General features: G+C 42.4%; 2 protein-coding genes across 3 annotated transcripts; one reads left to right on the top strand and one right to left on the bottom strand.

Moving 5' to 3' along the window:
* Positions 1-1,207: 1,207 nt before the first annotated feature.
* On the bottom strand, positions 1,208-2,730 carry LOC110287249 (protein BEX1). 2 transcript variants are annotated; one of them, XM_085838014.1, is made up of 3 exons: positions 2,572-2,730; positions 2,181-2,215; positions 1,208-1,813 (listed from the first exon to the last, which is right to left on the bottom strand). In XM_085838014.1, the coding sequence occupies exon 3, from the start codon at positions 1,806-1,808 to the stop codon at positions 1,422-1,424; it is 387 nt and encodes a 128-aa protein (XP_085694140.1). In that variant the 5' UTR covers positions 1,809-1,813; positions 2,181-2,215; positions 2,572-2,730; the 3' UTR covers positions 1,208-1,421. The 2 variants fall into 2 exon arrangements, with proteins under 2 accessions (XP_085694140.1, XP_021009562.1); XM_021153903.2 differs by lacking the exon at positions 2,572-2,730 and having other exon boundaries at positions 2,139-2,221.
* On the top strand, positions 2,158-12,918 carry Tceal7 (transcription elongation factor A like 7). Its single transcript, XM_029473347.2, has 3 exons — positions 2,158-2,238; positions 11,781-11,851; positions 12,131-12,918. The coding sequence occupies exon 3, from the start codon at positions 12,145-12,147 to the stop codon at positions 12,439-12,441; it is 297 nt and encodes a 98-aa protein (XP_029329207.1). The 5' UTR covers positions 2,158-2,238; positions 11,781-11,851; positions 12,131-12,144; the 3' UTR covers positions 12,442-12,918.
* The last annotated feature ends 2,436 nt before the right edge of the window (positions 12,919-15,354 follow it).

Here is a 15,354-nt window from a genome sequence, read left to right as displayed (position 1 = left end):
GCTGAGATTATGTCACAAGTCTGAAAAATTCTCCCCTCGTTTTTCATAAGGTTATCATTAAAACTACTTTTGATTTTTAAAGATTTTATGCATTGATGACTGAAACAGATAAAGATACTTACACCCAACCATTGGACTGAAGTCAGAGACCACTATGGAGGAATTAGGGGAAAATTTGAAGGAGCTGAAGGGGAGGGCAACCCTATAGGAAGACCAGCAGTCTCAATTAACTTGGACCCAGGGGGGAAATCCTAGAAACTGAGTCACCAGCCAGGCCGCAAACACCTGGCTGATCCAAGGCCCCAGGCACATGTAGCAGAGGACTGCCTGGTTGGGCCTCAGTGGGAGCAGATGCACCTAATCATGAGACCTGAGGACCTAGGGAGGAGGGGACAGAGAGGGAGCACCCTCTGGAAGGCAAGGGAATGGAGTGATGAACTGTGTGTGGGGGAACCAGGAAGGGGGAGAAAAGCTAGAATGTAAATAAGTAAAATAATTAATTTAAAAAATTAAAAAAGATTTCATGCACAAGTGTTTTGGCTGCATGTGTCTGTGTACCACATGTGTGCCTGGTGCCCAGAAGTTATCAGACTGCCCCAGACTAGTTCCAGATGGTGGGAGCCACCCGTGGGAATTAAGAGCTGCATCCTCTGGTAGAGCTAAGTCATCTCTTTATTATTGGATATTTTTATTTATATTTCAAGTGTTATCCCCTTTCCCACCCACCCCCAGAAGTCCCCTATCCCAACCTCCCTCCCCCTGCTTCTATGAGGATGCTTCCCCTCCCACCTCCACGCCCTTGAATTCCCCTACCCTGAGTCATCAAACCTCCACAGGATCAAGGGCCTCTCCTCCCAGTGATGACCTACAAGGTCATCCTCTGCTACATATGCAGCTGGAGCCATGAGTCCCACCATGTGTACTCTTGGGTTGGTGGTTTAGTCCCAGGGAGCTTTGGGGGTACTGGTTAGTTCATATTGTTGTTCCTCCTATGAGGTAGCAAACCCCTTCAGCTTCTTCAATCCCTTCTCTAACTCCTCCATTGGGGAGTAATCTCTTACGCAAATCATTAAGTAATGTGTTTAACTTCGAAAATAAATATAAGGGAAACGTTTTTCAGATCTTCCCGTGATGAGCACTACTTACTCCACCCATGTGGCTGTTCATATTCTTATATAAAGAAAAGATTAAGTATAGAGAATGCCTTTTAAATCTGCTTTATTAGGTTCACAATATGTAATACGGATCTTCCCATGCAATTGATAAATTCTGCTAACAAAAGAATTCCAGGCCGAGTAAAAAACACAAGTTTCAATTAGTAGCTGGTAACAGGGAAAGATCTACATAAAAAGGAGTAACCTCAAAATTTGTACATCACAAGGCAGGGGTCCCCATGTCATCTTCAGAGAAGAGCTCAGGACTCAGGGCATAAGGCAAAACTCATCATGGTGGTCATGATGAGGCGGGTCAGTGCTAACCGCCCGCAGGCTGTGGCTCAGCTGCCTTTCTCTTAGCTTCTCCATGAGCTGTCTCACATCATCCCCAAACCTCTGTATGTTCTCCTCTCTCATCCTTCCCTGGGGCTCCCCAACCCTCTGCACCAGGTCCCATCTATAGTGAGAGATGGGCTGCCGAACCCGGAACCGCCTGCGACCTCCTCTAGGCGCACAGTTTTTGCCAGCCTCAGAGGTCAGGGCCACAGCTGGCTCCCTTCTGATGGTATCTTGTGGCTTTTCTTCCTTCTCCTCCTTTTTCTGATGGTCATTCTCCATGTTGAGATTTTTCACGCCTTGATCTTTGGACTCCATTACTCCTAAGAAGCAAGAGAAGGAAAAGATTTCTTCCTGGATTGATCACTAACGAGGACAGCAGTCTCTGCTTTGCACCTTTCAAAATTCATTTCCCCATCTGAAAGGTCCGTAGCTCTCTAGAGGGTTGAAATCTGGTCCACCTCTTCCCCAAAGCCCACCGTGTTTCCTGCAGATATATCTGATGCATCTGCGTCATCAAAATGGAAGAATAGGATGGGAGAGATGAATCCGGTAAAGGGGGAGGGGGGCAAGCAGGCCTCTGACCTACCCAGCTCTGCGCACGTTCCCTTTCCCCCTCTCAGTCCCCAGCCCTTCCCCTGCACCTACCTGGGCCTATCCTTGCCTTCTCCTCTTTCTAGAGATGCTCACCACCAGGTGCGCCGCGAAGCTTCTGCTTCTCAGACCTGCGATCAACCCAGAAGGATGGGTGAGTAGGTGGGAGGGAGGACCTGTGGCGCTGTCCCGAGCGCCACCGCCCAGGCTCTTCCCGCCACCTCGGCCGCCCCCACCCCTCCACGCCGACCATCCCTGGGTCCCCCGATGCAGGGATGCCCGGGTCTATGGGAAACTGTCGCGGGGCGCATGCTCCTACTCCCCGAGGGTCTCCGCCCGGGCCCGCCGCCCCGCTCCCTGTCCGGCCGCGCCGCTGCGCACACGGGGACGGCCACCTGCAGCCTCGGCCTGCGCTGCCGACGGCCGGGGTGGCGGCCACAGGACCCCGACGACGGGCTCCGCGGGTCCGGGCCGCTGTCCCCCTCACCTGCGCCGCTCTTCCTCCTCCTGCTGCTTTCCGCGCCGCCCGGGCCCGCGTGCTCTGCGCCACCAGGAGCTGCGCCACCAGGAACAGGTGCCTCCGCTAGGGATGGCGGGCTGGAGAGAGTGAGCGAGGGCAGGTCCGAGACCCAGCGAGGGGTGTGAGCCTGCGTGGGCTAGTCACGTGCCACTTGCGTCAGAAGCCAAAGCTCCGCCCCCGGCCCCAGCCCCTCTTTCCGCCCCCAGTGTCTTGCTGTGCAAAGTTCAGGTCCCTTCTTCACCTCTGGGTCCCTTTAAGGTCTCCAGCTTGGGCCCTGTCTCTCTGAGCCCTGGGCATTTCATGGCCTGACAAAAAGAAGGGCAGTGGGTGCTCTGTGGGCTGCTGGCCATTCCCAGTTCTCTGGGGGATTGCTTTTTTCCCTCTCCCTCTGTTCCCAGGTTGTGCCTCCTTCCTTCTGCTGTCCCCTCAGCTTTTCATTTTTTTACTTCCCTAAAGTATGTGGGAAAAGTTAGTCAAGAAGTGGGCTTGTGTAGATTTTAAAAAGCTGCCTCCCTCTGTCCCTCCCTCCCCCTCCTCTCTTCTCAGTCCCTTCCTCCCCCTCCTCTCTTCTCAGTCCCTTCCTCCCCCTCCTCTCTTCTCAGTCCCTCCCTCCACCTCCCTTGGAGACAGTTTCCTGGCTGTTCTGGAACTCACTCTGAAGTTCAGGCTGAACTGGAATTCAGAGATCCGCCCGCCTCTGCCTCCCGAGTGCTAGGATTAAAGGCATGTGCCATTACCACCTGTCTGATTTTTAAAATTTCTTAATGGATTCCCATAGTAGTGCTCTTTGGAGGATCACGAAAAGCATATATCTTTTATATGCAGTGATAGTAAGGTGGGGGAGAGGCTTTTGATTTGAGAATAGGGCAAGCATGGGAGGAGTTAGAAACAAGGGGCTTGGGAAAGGAAAAGTGATGTAATTATATTTGTGTTAAAATTTTTAAAAAGAAAAGGAATGGTGTCTCTTGTTTGTAAAAATCCAGCACTGGGAGAACTGAGGCAGGAGGATTTCTAGTTAACACTGGCCTAGGCTGGGAAAATCTTGTCTCATTAAAAAAATAGTCTTATTTGAAAAACAGGATTAAAATTGGGGGAAAAAAAGCCAACCATCTGTCTCTCCTGCTAAGTCATTATATAAATATAGACTCCACAGGCAGCAGCTGCTGTTTTTGGACCTTGGAAAAAGGACAGGGCAGCTGATGCTCCCCTTGTGAGGGGCCCCTAGACATGCAAGGCATTTTCATGAGGTGAGCCAGAATTTACTGTGCTATAAAACCTTGTCAGATTTTCACAATGAAAAGAAATGAACAAATCTCTTTCAGAAAGTTCTGCTTTGAGTGGTTCATATGTATTTGCAAGTCAATGAGCATGTATTTAAATAATCTTAAGTTATATACAGTAAATCTATTTCAGGACCAGCTTTGGTGGCTGAGAGGGCAGCAGGAGTAGTGAACAGGGAAAGGCGATCCCCCTGAGAATTGGGAATTCAGTGCAGGAAGGTTTCAGGTACATAATTAACCAACAGAATACACTTTTCTTTGGTATTCTACTCATGAGCAATTGGAAATTGAAACTCAGAAGTATTACATATACACTTCATGAGCTTTAAATGTGAAGGTTTTTTTTTTTTTTCTTTCTCAAGACAGTGTTTCTCTGTGTAACCGTGATTATCCTGGAACTCACTCAATAGATCAGACTGGCCTCGAACTCAGAGATCTGCCTGCCTCTGCCTCCTGAGTGCTAGGAATAAAGATGTGCATTACCACATTCTGGCTAAAGGTGAAATGCTTAGAAGTCAGCTATATATGAAAACTAAAACAAGGATGAGAGCATTCAAGACATACAATAACATGTACACGTTTTCTTTTTGTAGTGTTGGGATAAAACCTGGGGCTTCCTGCATGGTAGGCAAGCATCTTATCATTGACCTGCATCTTCGATCCAAGATAGTCATATTTAAACTGTGTAATTTAATATTTAACACACTTATCAACAGATAAAGGACTATCAGGATAGAGACTGTTTTCCTCTGTGGAAGAAGTTATCTTGTCAGTCATACAAAAGTGGTCATGTGTATATTTTATAGCTTACATTTGCTTATTCTGGATATCATGGAACAAATCATGTAGAACACACTCCTCTTTCCCTGGTAGCTTTCCCTAAGCATATCTTTTGAGATTCATCTTTCATTGCTTGCGTGAGTAGCTTGTTATTTCCTTTGATTAGTAACATTAGTTTCCATATCACAATCCTGCACTTACTATCCTTCTCCCAGAAAGTGTGGTCTGGCTTTATGTTATGATTCCATAGGATGCATACGTAGTGTTCACAAAGGCAACCTCTTGCTATCCAGTCTTGTGCTTAGCTGAGTTATACCCGAATCTCATGAGGACCTGCACAATCTCCAAGTGCCCTTGGGCCTCTGCCATAAATGGTGATATGAGCTAATATAGTCCGTTGGAGTAAAATTTTGTGCCTAATAATATTCTTGTCATGGTAAATTATTAAAGCATAAAAATTTCTTGGCTGCAGGCAGTACTCTTGTTACTGCCTAGCCTGTTGCAGCAGTGTACTCGTTCCAAATGTTTGGCTTTATTAGTTGGTGTCTGTGTTTAACTCAGAGAACAACTTTTGGGAGTCAGTTCTCTTGACCCACCTTGATATCAAATCCACCAGGGTATCAAACTGAGGTCATCAGACTTAGCAGCAATTTCCTTTTTAACCATTGAGCCACCTCACTCAGCCTCAGTCTAGTTTCTTTTAAAAATTTTTCAGCCGGGCGTGGTGGTGCACGCCTTTAATCCCAGCACTTGGGAGGCAGAGGCAGGCAGATTTCCGAGCTCGAGGCCAGCCTGGTCTACAGAGTGAGTTCCAGGACAGCCAGGGCTACACAGAGAAACCGTGTCTGGAAAAAAAATTGTCAAGCTGTCAGAAAGATATAAATTTGTACCTTCTTTTTATAGGACCATATAATGGCCATTTTCTATTCTTATAAATGTTCGAGGTATTTGATATAGTTACTTCAATTTTTTACATCCTATTTACAGAAAAAAATATCTAAATATCTGGAAAGATTTGTGGATACTAATATGAGTTTCAGGGAGACTGGAAATACAGTTCAGATGTTAGAGTGCTTGCCTGCTGTGTACAAAGTCCTGGGCCCAATCTTCAACACCATATAAAACTAATTGTAGTTGCACACATTTAGAACCCCAGCACTCAGGAGATAAATACAGGAAGAATCAAGTATATAAGAATGTCTTTGGCTAGCTGGGCAGTGGTGGCGCATGCCTTTAATCCTAGCACTTGGGAGGCAGAGGCAGGCGAATTTCTGAGTTCAAGGCCAGCCTGGTTTACAGAGTGAGCTCCAGAACAGCCAGGGCTATACAGAGAAACTCTGTCTTGAAAAACCAAAAAAATATAATTTTCTACAAAGCAACAGAAAATATACCATATAGGAGAATTTAATGAAATAGTATTAGGTAAGGAAATATAAGGCAAATTATCACCAGAGATAATTAGCAGCCATGGCTAAAAGTAGTGTTCCCTGAACTCTGCAAAGTTGATGATATAATAAAAACACAAAGTTTTCTCCATTTGTGTTTAATATTGACCAGACGAATAGCAGTGTGGATAAAGTAAATATGATCACTCAATATTTAATGAATAATTATGTCATAGTTTAACTTATATAATTTTGATTATTTTGAGACAAGGTATTATGTGTCCCAGATTGGCCTTGATCTTTCTACATAGCTGAGAATAATCATGAATTTTTTAATCTTCCGATCCTCCTTCCTCTAACTCCTGAGTACTGAGATTACAAGTATGTGCCAGGTTTTATGTACTGCTAAGGAATAAACCCAGGCCATTGTGCATACTAGGTAAGCATTTCACTTATTGAACTACATCCCCAGTATAATTTTGATTATTTCTTTAGTATGAATGTCTCTTAATGTGTGTGGCTTAGTTAGGGGTTTACTGCTGTGAACAGACACCATGACTAAGGCAACTCTTATAAAAACAACATTTAGTTGAGGCTGGCTTACAGGCTCAGAGATTCAGTCCAGTATCATCAAGGTGAGAACATGGCAGCGTCCAGGCAGGCATGGTGCAGGAGGAGCTGAGAATTCATCTGAAGGCTGCTAGCAGAATACTGGCTTCCAGGCAGCTAAGATCAGGGTTTTATAGCCCATACCCATGGTGACACATCTACTCCAACAAGGCCATTTCTACTCCAACAGGGCCACATCTTCTAATAGTGCCACTCCCTGGGCAGAGCATAAAGAAACCATCATAGTGTGTATGACTTCAATGGTGTATGAATATGTTAACAACATTCAGGAATGTTGATGAACTTTGACACCATGACCTGGAAATAAGTGGGGAAAAATCCTCAAAATGACGTCTCAGTTTGGTAGTATATGCCTGTAATCACAGTGCCTGGGAGACAGAGGCAGGAGAGTGAGGATTTTAAGGTCAGTCTTAGCTACATAGGAAGTTTGAAGCCAGCCTTGGCTACATATGATCCTGTCTCCAATAAATCAAAAGTCCTTGGAAGAATGCAGAGGAGAGTTCCTGGGTTTGTGCCATAAAGTATTTACACAAAACCCAATAAACAACCCTAAAGATGGAGTGAAGGAAGCTCTACCTATGCTATAAGGTTCTATGGCTTAGGTTCCTTCCACAGGTCTCTTCCATACATTTCATCCTAAATTTAGGTCCTGCCTACCTTTTGTGATGTGGTCCACATATTTTCTAAAGCTTTTTCTATCTGGGGCCAGCCTAACCATTGGCTTCTCTTATTACCCACTGAGCCAAACAGCCCACTCCTCCTTTTAACCTTTCTCTAAACCACCATCCAGAGAGAATATCTTCTCAGCTGTGTAGAACTTGCCTCTAAGAATGTAGTACTGGGCATCAGGAGATGTCAAAGAGTAACTGTTAACTTATCGTGCATAAAAGGACAATAGCTGTATGTAGAACTTAGACGAGAATGTTGTGGCCAATTGCAACAGACCTCATTTTAAATCCTGAGCTGACTCTTGTGCATAGCACTAACCAGATAAGTGACCTCACACACCTTACATAGATATGTCTGGAGGTGAAAGAGAGAAAATAGAAGAAAGAGTACTAACGAATCACCTGCCCTAACAGTTCACATGTAAGATAAGGACACAAACTGGGAAGGTGTCACACGCAGCTGTTAAAATGAATAGAAGGCATACTGATTATCAGAGGCATGAGAATTAGACAAGGCACATGAAGGGTGACTACAAAAAGTAACCAGACTCACTGGGTTTATTAATGCTAATAGCACAAGATCTAATTTAAAAATGAATGTCAGTATTGACAGAGAATGAAAAGGGAAACATGGTCCCGGTAGACTTATAAACACCGAACAGCATCATCTAGACAAGGGCAAAATATTTGTTATAGGCACAGTTTAAAACCATGTAGGTAAATGTCTATGTGTGTTTTGATTTCAAAAGTGCATTGCATGTGTGCATACGTACACACATGTATATGCTTGTTGACATATATTATATATATATGTATATGCTCACAAGTATATATAAATATATATATATATATATATATATATTCATTCAATATTTCATTCCTGTTTTCCCTCAGTCCATAGATAATACCCATCGAAGATGAACGTGCAACAGAGCTAAGGCGACCAAGAAGATTCTATCTAGCCTATCACTGTCTAAAGTACTTCCAGGGCTGTTTATACCCATCAATTTCCTCAAGTGTGGTTGTGACTGCAAAGGAGCATGACTTTCTTGTGTAATACAATTTTTCACATAATAAGAATGATTTCATGAGGGCATGTGCTTGTTATTACTCATTTGAAATGGCTTTTTTCATATGTGTATAATTTCTTGTATGTGTCCGGGCAGTGGTGATGCACACCTTTAATACCAGCACTTGGGAGGCAGAGGCAGGTGGATTTCTGAGTTGGAGGCCAGCCTGGTCTAAAGAGTGAGTTCCAGGACAGCCAGAGCTACACAGAGAAACCCTGTCTTGAAAAACCAAAAAAAAATTTTCTTGTATGTAAACAACATTTCTACAAGTAAAGAAGTAATAAAAACAAACATACACCCTCATAAAAATCACATCTATTGCATTCAAGTTTAGTAATCACCCAGGCAACGAGCTTTTAGGCATGCCTTCAAGAGCTTATCTAGATTAGGTTTGATTAAGGTGGAAAGACCCACCTTACCTGTAGATAGTACAATTCTATGGGGTTCGATCCTGCACTCTATAAGGAGAAAGCTAACTGACAGCATTTGTCTCCCTTTGTCTGGTCGTTGGAAATGCAATGCATCCAGCTGCCCATCGCTTCTGTTTCCATGACAGACTTTATCCTTAACCAGCTAAAAGAACTCCCTCTCAGCTAGGCATGAGAGTACATGCCCTTCATCTCAGCACTTGGGAGGCAAAGGCAGGAGGATCTCTGTGCATTCAAGGCCAGCATGGTTTATGTAGTGAATTCTAGGACAGCCAGGGCTGTATAGAGAAACTCTGTCTCCACCAAAAAAAAAAAAAAAAAAAAAAAAAAGAAAGAAAGAAAGAAAAGAAAAAGAAAGAAAGAAAAAGAAAGAAAGAAAGAAAAAGAAAGGAAAACAGAAAGAAAGAACAAAACAGAAACCCTTCTCATTAAGTTGTCTTTGTCCCATATTTTGTCACAGTAATAAGCCAAGTAAATACTATATTATTTATTTCTGAATTACAAATTGAATGGTGTATTTATCCATAGTGATGAAAACAACACCCCTTTTCATGTCAATTTCTGAGGGCCTTTGAACTAGACAGTTTAGTTAGGATGGTTTCACTTTAATGTCTCTTACAAGACTGAAATGAAGGTGTTGATAATGGCAGTGTCCTATTAGCATTGAATCACAAGAAGATCCATTTCTTAAATTACAGATGTGTTAGTAGTTTCTAGTGAGTTGTTGGGCTAAGAGCCTCATTTCATCTGTGGCTGGTCACTAGCTGGTTTCTCTTTTAAAGCTAGTCATTCCTTAAAAATGAGTGCGACAAAGCTCGATTTTTCCAAAGATTGATTTTTCTGCCCTCTTAACTTTTTTTTTTCTGGAATCATTTACATCAAGCTTACTCGTAGTGATTACATTCACAACGAGCTATGGAATTCTTAATAAACAAGACCAAAGAACTTTTCGTAGCTCCCCCCCTTGCTTATTTTCATGTAAACAAATCCAATTATATAGGTGATAGACTCCTTAGCAGAAAATGTTTGGTATGGTGGGTGTTGGGTTTTTTTTTTTTGTGACTAGCCGAATAAAAGTCTAGAAAAACCTAGGTGGGACAGAAACGTTTGAGAGAAAAAAACCAAAAATGTTCTCAACTGTGGGTAACCATTTTTAAAAGTACTATGTTCAGGGCACAACCTTCAAGGGAATAAAAAAAAATACAGCATGGCACAAACTGTGAAAATGTGAAATGGATGATAGATAGTAGATATTGTGATTGACTCCTGAGATCTGCATATCTAAGCACAAAATGCTGAAGGATTATAGTCTTAGTTATCCATGGGACAGAAGGACTTCACCTGCTCCAAAGTCTCCGTGAGAGGGCACGCTCCAACTGCTCTGTACATTTTGAGCTTCTAAAACTGTGTCCACCCGAAAGATCTATATTTATATTCTGACTTCATTAGCTGGAACAGGTGCTTGGGTCTTTTTATCTTCCTATTTTAAATCTTTTTTCCAAATATGCTTATCTTTACTATATTTCAAATCATGAGACTTGTGTTTATGGAAAATTGAAAATAGGAAGATATCAGAGAAAAGTAAAAATAAGTAAACCCAATTTTGACCTCATTACCTAGTTTATTTTGTATCTTCCAATGTGGTTTCAAAAATTAGACTATAAGGAAAATGATATTTATGCTGGAGGGAAGCGTGAGTAGAGACAAGACTGCTACTTTCCTGTTCTTGCAACCCAGATGAGGACGAGTAATCTTTTCTCTCAACACAACCCCTAAAAAAAGGAATGATGGTTAATATAACCATGGGAAGATGCAGCCCCTCCCTGGTAATCAGAGAAAGGCACATTCCATCCATAAGGAGAAGGGGCCACTTTTGACCTCTGAAATTAGCAAAGGCAAAAATGAGTGACAGGGCCTGGTGTGGTGGGGGTGGGAGGTTAGTAGACTGGACTACTTCTGCAGTAGTGCTGATGGGAGGGGAAAGTAAGGACCAGAGTTGGAAGATGACATAATCCTCACGTGATTAGAAGCTGACGTGAGCCCAAGGCGTTATATATCCAGGTTTCTTTCTCCTCTGGGTACGAGGTCTTTACTGCCCTGAATACTTGTGGCCAAGGAGAAGAGAAGGTAAATTCCTTAAATCTCAGCGGACTGGTATACAGAAACCACCAGGAACCCTTGGATTGATAGTGGCTGAATGAGAAGAGAATCCATCTAGACTTGTTTCCCCATATGTCTAATTGGGAGATAGCTAATTGCATATGTTTTAATTTTTAATTACATTTATCTGTTTGCATGCATGCTTGTGAGTGCATATTTCACTACATATGTATGGAGAGGTCAGTGCAAAATTATGTAGGAGTTGGTTCTCTCCTATCATGTGGATCCCAGAGACTGAACTAAGGTTTTCAGACTAAGCAGCAAGTGCCTTTAAGCATTCAGCCAGCTTGCTGGTCCAATTGCATATTTGGGGGGAAAAGGCAGCAAACATGGGGAAGGGTTGAGAAACATCTAGCAATCTAGGGGTAGGGCTGCTCTTGTCCTGGGAAACTTTGCCTTCTTATTTGTCTTTCTCCAGTGCATTGGAGAGCATGGTAGCCCTGAAATGTGAGTTAATGTATGGAGAAAGGCTGAAATCATGGGATGGAGTCAAGAAATATTGAGATAATTTTAAAATGGTTTACCTCATCCAATGCTAACCTGCAATGATGGGGTCAAAATAGGGAATGGAAGATTCTGAGTCTTACAAGGGCCAAGTCTGAGAGTGAGGATGGGTGAACAGGCACGCAATTCTAGACTAATGGATAGCTATAGGAAAAGAACCAGGCAGTAGAATACTTAAACTACCATAGTGAGGAGAATCCCAGATTCTGGATAATTATAACATATGTTTGGTCTCAATACTCTGTTCCCTGATCCCTTGTTTTGTTTGTAGGTCCAGAAATCTGTGTTCACAGATACCATCTGACAGGAAAACAAGCAAGAAACTATCCTGCGTTTGTACAGGTTAGTTTGTGGTATTTTAATAGGCTGGGGTTCTGAGGGAGTTGGGAAGGGATAAAGCTGGGTAAAATTTGCAGCTTTGCTTATTTCCTGGCAAAAGAGTGGGATAGGATTGAGGAGTGGGGGAGAGAAAAAGGAGATTTGATGGGAAGCTGAAGAAGAAGCCGAGGTATTTTCAGTTTCTGAAAGCTGGAACAGTGGGTCTGTCAGGTATGGGCAAATGAATTCCAAGAGGAAGGATTCAAAAGTAAGAAGGTAATCTGTCTCTTCATTTTCTCGCAGGAAAAGACAAAATCATGCAAAAGTCCTGCAATGAAAAAGAAGGAAAGCCCAAGTGCAGTGAGCCAAAGAGGGAGGATGAACATCCCCGTGGAGCATTTGAAGGCCAGCGACTGGAAGGCAATTTCAGACAGAGGCTGCTTCAGTCTCTTGAAGAATTTAAAGAAGACATAGACTATAGGCATTTTAAAGGTGAAGAAATGACAGGAGAGGAAGAAGAGATGGAAAGGTGTTTGGAAGAAATAAGAAGTCTGAGAAAAAAATTTAGGGCTCTGCATTCTAACCGTACCCATTCTCGGGACCATCCCTTTTAATGCAGTGGCCTCCGAAATTATTTTCTGTTATTAATGTTCCCATTGCTTTCTGTTTTCACAAATATTTGCTATCATTTCACTTTTATAACTCAGTTTCGGTTACAGCCATGTATAAGCCTCATGCTGTCCATATCTTGCCTTTCAATTTCACCTCACTGACTTAATAAGAAATTTTGTTTGTTTATCTGAAAGGACAATCATTATGTATATGCTGTATGTGTTCACTTATGTATGATACCATGTCAAAGAGCTTAATCTGTGTGATTTGGATTCTCTTTCTTACTTTCCACAAAATGAATATATTCATATCTGTATTTGCACTATTAATTTTGTATCACAAAAGGAAAACAATTAGACATGAATGAAATTGGTTTACCAATCGCGTTAGGAAAGCAGTGAAGCAGCAAACTGTTAATAACAGAAGTATGAGAAAGACATGTCAACTGTAACCTGCCTTTGGATTTCTTAGCCAGAGGAATAAAGTGACCATTATAAAATGTTTAAGACTTGATCATTTCATGAAGAAACTGTTCACTTCACAGATATTTTTGTATAGAATTGCTATGGGACAGTAGCTCTGCACTATGTTGGTGAGTTCTCATTTGTTCATGCACATATAGAAACCCAGCTTGTATAGAGCCATCCATTAGAGAGAGGACATGGAATGTTTCGATTTATGCTCAAGAACACTGCCAGAAGGCAGAGGTGGGGCCTTCCATGCCAGCACTCAGCTTTTGAATCCCTGTGTTTTCTGCACATCCTGCCTTGGTCTTTTGCTCTCTGGTAGCTGCACAGTTGCTGATGCACTGGGGGAGCCTTATGTTTCAAGACTTCACCGAGTTTCCAATGAATTGATCTCTCAGTGTCTTCTTTTTTTAAGATTTATTTATTTAATTTATATGAGTACACTGTAGGTGTCTTCAGATGCACCAGGAGAGGTTATCAGATCCCATTAGAGATGGTTGTGAGCCACCAGGTGGTTGCTGGGACTTGAACTCAGGACCTCTGGAAGAGCAGTCAGTGCTCATGACCGCTGAGCCATCTCTCCAGCCCCCTCTCGGTGTCTTCTTAAACCTCTGCTTTCTAGTGATATTTAAAACAGGTGGCACTGCTGGAACACTGCCAGTTCCACACTGTCCTGGGATATATATTTTTTTTTCCTAGATACATATTAAGAAGTAGAATTGTTGAGTCGTAGGTTAATTTGCTTTAATTCTTACAGGAATTTCTTCTAATCTGCTTTTCAAATATGGCCATTAACAATGCATAAGGTTTCTTATTTCTCTACATCATTGATAATGTGTATGCACTTGTGCAGGCCTGAAGTTGGTGGGTGTCTTCCTTGCTCTCCTTGCACTTGATTTACTGAGGCAGGGTCTCTGGGCAAACCCTACTCACCAATGCAGATACTCTATCTAGTCAGGCTGCCTTAAGGATTTTGTGTCTGAATCCCAAGTGCTAAGATGACAAGCAGCTGCCACACCTGCCAGGCTTTTATGTGGGCTCTGAGGAGCCAAACTATGGTAAGTATGTTCATCCACTGAGCCATCTCCCTAGGCCAACGTGTTTTATTGCCTGAATGTTCTTAGTGTAGTCTCCCTGGTAGAAATGAAGTCATGTCTTTGTGCTTTTCTTCTGGCTTCTCTTTTTTCAACACTCCCACCTTTTATTGTGTTTCTTAATTAAGGAAAGTACATTAATGTAGCAGCCTACTATTTTAAGTGAGCAGCTGGATATTTACCGCTACAAAATACGAAATCTTTTCTTAGGGCAATAATGGACACATTTAACTTTCCCAAATCCAAGAACAATTGAACATTTTATTGCCTATTAAATATAAAACTAGATTATATTACTACTCCTCGTAGCTAAAGAATTTAAGGAACAATAATTTTGTTCTACATATATGATGTGTTGTCTGACGTGAGGAACATTTTCCAACACCCTACACTGATGACTTTCACACTGGAGTCTGGCTATTTTGAGAGTTTTCTGGTATGCAAGGGGATACTGTTAATAATGAGGTGATAACTTTTACTTTGTGATAAATAATTATATACATATTTAATGTTAAACACAGCCCCCATAACTAAAATAATACAGAACCCCAACATACAAAACAAGTTTAGGGAATTGGACTGGCACTCAGGACTGACATGTATTCTCTCAACACCCACACACACACACACACACACACACACACATCCTAGGGATATGTGGCTCCTTCCCTCTCTGTGGACACTAGGGAAATGCTTAGCAAACCATGCTACAACTACATTTGGATCACAATTCAAAGACTGGGCATCCTGCCAGGGACATAAAAAGGTATGGAAGGGACTCTAAGAGTCATCCACGTGGCCACCAGACCTCCGTGCTCTCTTTTTAGATAATTAATAGGCACAGGAAGCATGGCTGGAATTTCATGAATTGACTTCTAGCCCTCTATATCTAGGCTTTTTGAAATGTTTAGTAGCCACAAGTTAATCCTTCAGATTTTGTTAAATGTAGCTCTTAAATTTGCTCTCACGTTCACTTTTAGGACAGCAATATATCTTTCCAAACAGCAAGGGAGTCCTGAATGCTCCAGGTGATGCCCTGGCCCTTAAACTGATTCTCTGCTTCTTTATCTTTTCTCTATTATCTTCCCAGTCAAAGAAGTTACTTTGCCTTGTACTGGGAGTAGAGATCTTCATCCATGAAATGTAGTTTGTCAGCTATTGCTCTTTGTAGGCCGAACACAGTTGAGACGTACTGAATCTGAAAACTACCCCAGGCAGCATGGTTTGTGACACCCATGTTTGTACTGGGTTATCATGTGTATTTTAGATAAAACACTTTCATCTCTCTGGTGTCATATAAACACTCAAAGTTGGCCTGATATCTAGTCACATGGTTGGAGGGGGCACCCACATT

Source organism: Mus caroli, unplaced genomic scaffold (genome assembly GCF_978045245.1).
Source record: "Mus caroli unplaced genomic scaffold, Mus_caroli_1 scaffold_5, whole genome shotgun sequence".
Taxonomy (NCBI): Eukaryota; Metazoa; Chordata; class Mammalia; order Rodentia; family Muridae; genus Mus; species Mus caroli.
The sequence above is the reverse complement of the archived record's forward strand: the minus strand, read 5'-3'. Positions and strand labels throughout refer to the sequence as shown.